The sequence below is a fragment of the Mastomys coucha genome, unplaced genomic scaffold, assembly GCF_008632895.1.
Source record: "Mastomys coucha isolate ucsf_1 unplaced genomic scaffold, UCSF_Mcou_1 pScaffold5, whole genome shotgun sequence".
Classification (NCBI taxonomy): domain Eukaryota; kingdom Metazoa; phylum Chordata; class Mammalia; order Rodentia; family Muridae; genus Mastomys; species Mastomys coucha.
The window spans coordinates 66027876-66034076 of NW_022196911.1; the positions used below are offsets into that span (position 1 = coordinate 66027876).

The 6201-nt window shown below is 48.8% G+C and overlaps 1 protein-coding gene across 4 annotated transcripts in view; it reads left to right on the forward strand.

Moving 5' to 3' along the window:
* Positions 1-2669, forward strand: part of Kif1c (kinesin family member 1C) — a 29121-nt gene extending 26452 nt beyond the window's left edge. For 2 of the 4 annotated variants that reach the window (XM_031353490.1, XM_031353489.1), the window contains exon 23: positions 475-1706. In XM_031353490.1, coding sequence (XP_031209350.1) covers positions 475-1152 — 678 coding nt within the window. In that variant the 3' untranslated portion in view covers positions 1153-1706. Of the gene's footprint in view, positions 1-474 lie in introns of all 4 variants that reach the window. The other 2 variants (XM_031353491.1, XM_031353488.1) reach the window with 2 other exon arrangements.
* The last annotated feature ends 3532 nt before the right edge of the window (positions 2670-6201 follow it).

The following is a 6201-nucleotide window of genomic DNA, read 5'->3' on the forward strand; positions in this document are numbered from 1 at the left end:
TACTGTTCTCCGCCCGAAGTGGAGCGCACTTAGTTCTTACAGCACTTGGTGGTAAATGCTGTTCTTACTGGCATCGTCACACACATGGGGCTGCTGAGGAAGAGAGCAGTCACAAGCAAAGATGGACCACAGAGCTAAAGTGGCAGACAGGATTGAGCTCATACCGTTTAGCAAGTGGGCCCATGCTAGTATCATTATCTCCAAACCATACTACGCCCCATCGGTCCCTCTTGGCTCTTTTTTGGGGGCTTGGGGGGAGGTTTCGAAACAGGGTGTCTCTGTGAACTCACTCTGTAGACCAGGCTGGCCTCGAACTCAGAAATCTGCCTGCCTCTGCCTCCCAAGTGCTGGGATTAAAGGCATGCGCTGCCATCACCACCTGGCACCTCTTGGCTCTTCTAATGTGCTCCTTGAATTACATGAGCTTGGGACTCGGCTCTCCCCACATGTCTTTTCTCCTATTCTCTCTCCCAGGATCTTGAGGATGATAATGAAGAATCTGGTTTGGTCACCTGGGCCCCACCCGAAGGGTCAGAGGCAGTAGAGGAGACCGTGCCCAATGACCACTCACCAGCTGTCCGGCCCACCTCACCACCCCAGTCCAGCTGGGAACGGGTGTCAAGATTGATGGAGGAGGACCCTGCCTTCCGTCGCGGCCGCCTTCGCTGGCTCAAGCAGGAGCAGCTGCGGCTGCAGGGATTGCAGGGCTCTGGGGGCCGGGGTGGGGGGCTGCGCAGGCCTCCAGCCCGCTTTGTGCCCCCGCATGATTGCAAGCTGCGCTTCCCCTTCAAAAGCAACCCTCAGCACCGGGAGTCCTGGCCAGGAATGGGGAGTGGCGAGGCTCCAGCTCCCCAACCCCCTGAAGAGGTCACTGTCCCCCCAGTTCCCCCTAACCGCAGGCCTCCAAGTCCCCGAAGGCCCCACCGTCCTCGCAGGAATTCACTAGATGGAGGGAGCCGATCTCGGGGAGGGGGTTCTACACAGCCAGAACCTCAGCACTTACGGCCCCCAAAGCACAACTGTTCTCCCCAACAGCCCCAACCTTTCCCAGCCCAGCGGCCAGGGCCCCGCTACCCACCATACACTACCCCTCCGCGAATGCGACGGCAGCGCTCAGCCCCTGACCTCAAAGAGAGTGGGGCGGCTGTGTGAGCCCCACATGCTGGGCAAACTGGGCCTAGTGGGGCCCTTGCTAGGAGGAAGGTGCCCGCTGCTTCCCCAAGAAGCCCTGGGGCAAGGAGGCCAGAAAGCAGAGAGCAAGAGAGAGGGAAGGTCCGAGTAGGTGGTAGAAGATGCGAGAGTGAGCTGGAGGCTGAGGGAAGGAGGAAGAGGGCGCGGAGTTGCCAGGAGCAAACCAAAGTCAAGGAGGAACCGTAGGAAGTTGTCTTGGGGCTACCCGTTGCAGAGGGGAGTCCCACAAACGCTGCTATGGGTGGGTGGGTGGGCTGGGGTCTGCATAGCCAGTGTTTGACTTTCTTTTTGAGTGGGTGTAACGGGGAGAGAACCGAGAGTGAGGTGGGTTCTCCCCAGCTCTTGTCCGTCCGTTTGTCCGTCTGTCTGTGGTGGATTTCTGTTTCCAGGGAGGTGTGGTGGGATCCTAAGTCATTCCCTTCCCCTTCCAGGCCTCCTGCTATATTTAGGGGACCTGTCTGGTTTGGCTGGAGTCCCACAAGAATGTGGGACTTCTTAATAAAGGATAGCAAACAGCTTGTGGCTGGTTGGGTTTTAGTAGAGGCTCAGGTTGTGCGAGTAAAGTGTATCGTTTTACTAAGTGTGTCATCTCACGTCATTTCTGCACGTGCGTGTGTCGGCCTCATCAGCACTGCAAGCAGGCGAATGCTGCCATCCTGTTTTCTTGCATTGAAAACCTCCTCCTGTTCCTCTCTTTGGGGTACACAGCCTGTTCTTTCATTTCTGTTCGCTCTGGGTCTCTGCCCGGATCCTATACCCTCAGTGTCCTTAACAAAGGAGGGAGGGCTGTGAGGGGAAATGGGGTCTTTCAGCCTGTCCATGCCTAGATGGAGGATTTGGGGTTCTACCTCATTGACTCACCTCACTTGTTTGAAAGGTGTCTGCGGTGAGTGTTGATCGGGCTTCCTGTACCGGTTGTGTATTTTCATTTCACCTGCGTGTGTTACTTACCCTTTAGCGGGGCCACATTCAACCTCCCGAGCAGCATTTTAAGACTTGCTTACTAAGCCAGGCATTGTGGTGCACACTTTGAATCCCCACAGAAATAGGCAGATCTCTGAGTTGGAGGCCAGCCTGGTCTACAGAGTTAGTTCCAGGTTAGCCAAGGCTACACAGAGAAACCCTGTTTCCAAAAACAAAAAAAGAATCGCTTTCTAGCTAGATGGGTGTTGTGTTGCCCTTCATTGAATGAAGCATTAGGATGCTGAGACAAGGAAATTGACACAGGTTCAAAGCCAACCTAAACTATACCAGACCCTGTTTTAAATGATCACACCCCCAACAACCCAAAATGGTTAAAACTTTTAAAAATTATAGGTTATAAATGTGAGTGTGGGTTTGTATGTGTGAGTACAGAACAGTGTCCTCTACGTGGTACTGTGCTGGTATTGAACTCTGGTTCTCTCCAAGAATAGTATGTACTCTTAACCACTGAACTCCCTGCCTACCTTAGAGTTTAAAAATAATAATAATAAAAATTCAGAAAATAAGCTGCATTTGTCTTTAACTCTAGTTTGAGTAGCAAGCACAGGGATGCCATGTGATAAGTTTGCAGGTTCATTTGTATCAAGCATAGCCCTGAGCTTGCTGAGTCTCTTGAGTCCACTGTATTTTTATCTTACTCAAATTTAAGCTGCTGCTCTGCAGCTTCCTGAAGTCAGTCAGACTTGTGCAAGCAGACAGACTGACCCAGATCCTCCAAACTGACCCAGGACTCTGAGCAGGGATAGTATGCGGTTTCCAGTCCCTGCTGCTGGCTACCTTGATTTTGACACTTTTGATTGCTGGGTTTCCAGAAACCTGTTGACTGTGATTTAGGACCTGGGGTATAATGGATAGTTTGGTGGTAGTGTTTACTTGAGCCTGTTTATAATGTGGTTGGGGAGAATAAGTGTAAGCAAGAAAATGATAGAGTCCAAAGGTCTCTGCAGTCAGGGTGAGCTGTGTGGTGCAATGTAGGAGTCCAGATGGGGGTGGCGGGGAATGCCAGTCTCAGCCACAACTGGATGCCTTTTCTCTAAGGATTGTATTATGTAAATAGGTATTGGCTTTAAAAAATTGGATTCAGTCTTCCACATCTGTCTTTAAAAATGTGAATAGACGCCGGGAAGTGATGGGGCACACCTTTAGTTCCAGCACTTGGGAGGCAGAGGCAGGTGGATTTCTGAGTTCGAGGCCAGCCTGGTCTACAGAGTGAGTTCCAGGACAGCCAGGGCTACACAGAGAAACCCTGTCTCAAAACAACAACAACAACAAAAAAACCAAAATGTGAATAGACGGGATTTTATTCAGAGAAGTGAAGTGCCCAGGAGTCTCATGTACACATGCTAACCTTCGCTATGCATCCCATGTCATCCTTAACCCTGTTCCCGTTTCAGATGGGGAGATAGGTTTGATTGGAAGGAGTTGCCTGAGTGTATAGTTCTTTAGTGGTAAAGTTAGGGTTCTAACCCAGGCTAACTTGGACTTCATCCAGCCCTCCAGGACATGGATATTGTTCCCTCCAGGGTCCACACTGCCCTGTCCCCTGTATCCTTCCAAGTCTGCCCCTAGCTTCTGGTGTCTCCGGCTTTGTGCTATGAATGAGTGAGAGCCACTATTTCAGGAGCCTACTCTAAAATCATGGGATGTTGCCTGAGCAGTCCTCCAGCTTTCTGGCCCTCTCAGTTTGGCACTGCTACAAAGTCTCCCTTGGTTTCCCTGGCAACTCAGTTTGCTTTTCCCCCTTTCCCTCTTCGAGGTTTCTTTTGGTTAGTTGTACAGACTCAGGTATCGGCTGAGCTTTTCGTAGTGTGAATACATTTAGAGATCTTCAGCTTCTTTTTGTAGTGTGAATAATTTAGAGATTTTTCCACTTTTTGCCTCTCATATTTTCCATTCCTTTATACACTGGTAACTTCTAGGTTTGGTTTGAAATTCTTCTTTCCCTTTAAAAAAAAATGGGGTTTTGTTTTATGTAGGAGACATTTATATAGTCCCGATTGGCTTCAAACTTGTGGCTTTCCTACCACAGCCTCACAAACTCAGGGATTACAGAAGTTCATTACCATGTCTAGCATTCTTTGTCGTTGTTTGTTTTTTGTTTTTGTTTTGGTTTGGTTTGGTTTTTTGAGACAGAACCTCTCTATAGCCCTAGCTAACCTGGAATCTGCTATGTAGACCCAATTTTCCTGTCTTCTGAAAGAAGCTGAAATTATAGGCATGTGTCATTGCCCTTTATCATTTTTGTGGGATAGGGTCTCACTATGCATCCCTGGTACTTGCCTAGAACTCTTTATGTATAACACGCTGGCCTTGAACTCACACAAGTCCGAATATATCTGTTTCTCAAGTTCTGGAGTTAAAGTATGAATCACCATGCTTAGACTGATTCTATTTTATCTATCTGTCTGTTGGTCTTTATCTATCTATCTATCTATCTATCTATCTATCTATCTATCTATCTATCTATCTATCTTGGTTTTCCGAGACAGGATTTCTCTGTGTACCCTTGGCTGTCTTGGAACTCACCTTGAAATCAGAGTTCCACCCACGTCTGCCTCTTGAGTGCTGGGATTAAAGCTTGAGCCACCACTCCCTGGATCTTTGATTTGATTTGAAACACTCCCACTGTGCAGCCCAGGCTGACCCGGCATGGCCTCAATTTTCAGCAGTTGTCCTGGCTCAGCCTCCTGAGCTTGTACACTTGTGCAGCCACTGCCTAAAGCCAGAGGTATTAATGAGGCAGCAGAGTGCCTAGGGTACCAAATTCGTGTTAGTGACTCATGCTAGTTTAAGTAGGAAACTTAAAACCAGCCTGCCTTGGGTAGGATTCTCTATAGTTATGGGCATATGAAGAAGACTCCATGGACTCAGGGTCCAGAGATTGTGTGTGAAGGAACAAGGTGATAAAACTGATGTGATTGGTCAGAAAGCGTGGCACTCAGGACAGTCAGAATATACCCCACAGTTCTGAAACAACACAGTACTGGGTAGCTGGTGATGTTAACTCTTTAAAAGGGCAAGGCGGGGCCAGTGAAATGCTCAGTAGATATAGGGACTTGCCTCTCAAGCCTGGCGACTTGAGTTTTATCCCAGGAACCTCATGCACCCATCCATGCACATAAAATAAAATTATTCAATTGTTTTGCTTGTTTTGTTTTTCAAGGCAGGGTTTCTTTGTGTAGTCTTTGCTGTCTTCCACCTAACTTTGAAGACCAGTTTGGCCTCGAACTCACATCTGCCTCTGCCTCCCTAGTACTTTAGTCCAAGAGGGTGATTAAAGGTGTTCACCACCACTGCCTAGCTCAAAATAAAATTTTACTGTAATAAAAATAGCTGGGCAGTGGTGGTACATCGCCTTTCATCCCAGCACTCAGGAAGCAAAGGCAGGCAGATCTGTGTTTGGGGCCAGCCTGATCTACAGGACAAATTTCTAGACAGCCAGGGCTACACAAAGAAACCCTACTTCAAAACCAATACCACCTCGACAACAACATAAACAAAGAAGACATTTCTGGTTACCTGGTCAAAGATGGCTTGGTGCTTGCCTTTTCATGTCGAAAGGCAGCAGTCTCTGACTCTCTAAGAGTGATTCTCATTCTTTGTCATCTCTGTCACCCTCTTTTGTTTGTTATTGGGACAGGGTCCCACCATGTAGCTCTGACTGGCTTGGACCTTGCTATGTTGACCAGCTGTGCCTTGAACTCACAAACATCTACCTACCTCTCTGTGCTGGGATTAAAGGTACAAGTCAACAGCTCATGACCCACCCCTGTCATTGTTGAAGGGCAAGAGGAGGCTGTGGTATCATCCACCTGGTGGAGTGTCTTGTGAAGTGTCTGGACACCAGATGCAGGTTTCGGAAGCTGCTTCTCTCATCCGTAAGCAATTCCACACATGTGGGAGCTGCAGTGTTAGCTGCCTCAGGACTGCCGCCTCAGCTCCAGTTCCCCTCTGTCCTCCTCTTCCTCTTGGAGAAGGAATGTTTTCAGACAAGAGGAAAATCTTGCTGTGAGCACTGGTAGCTTG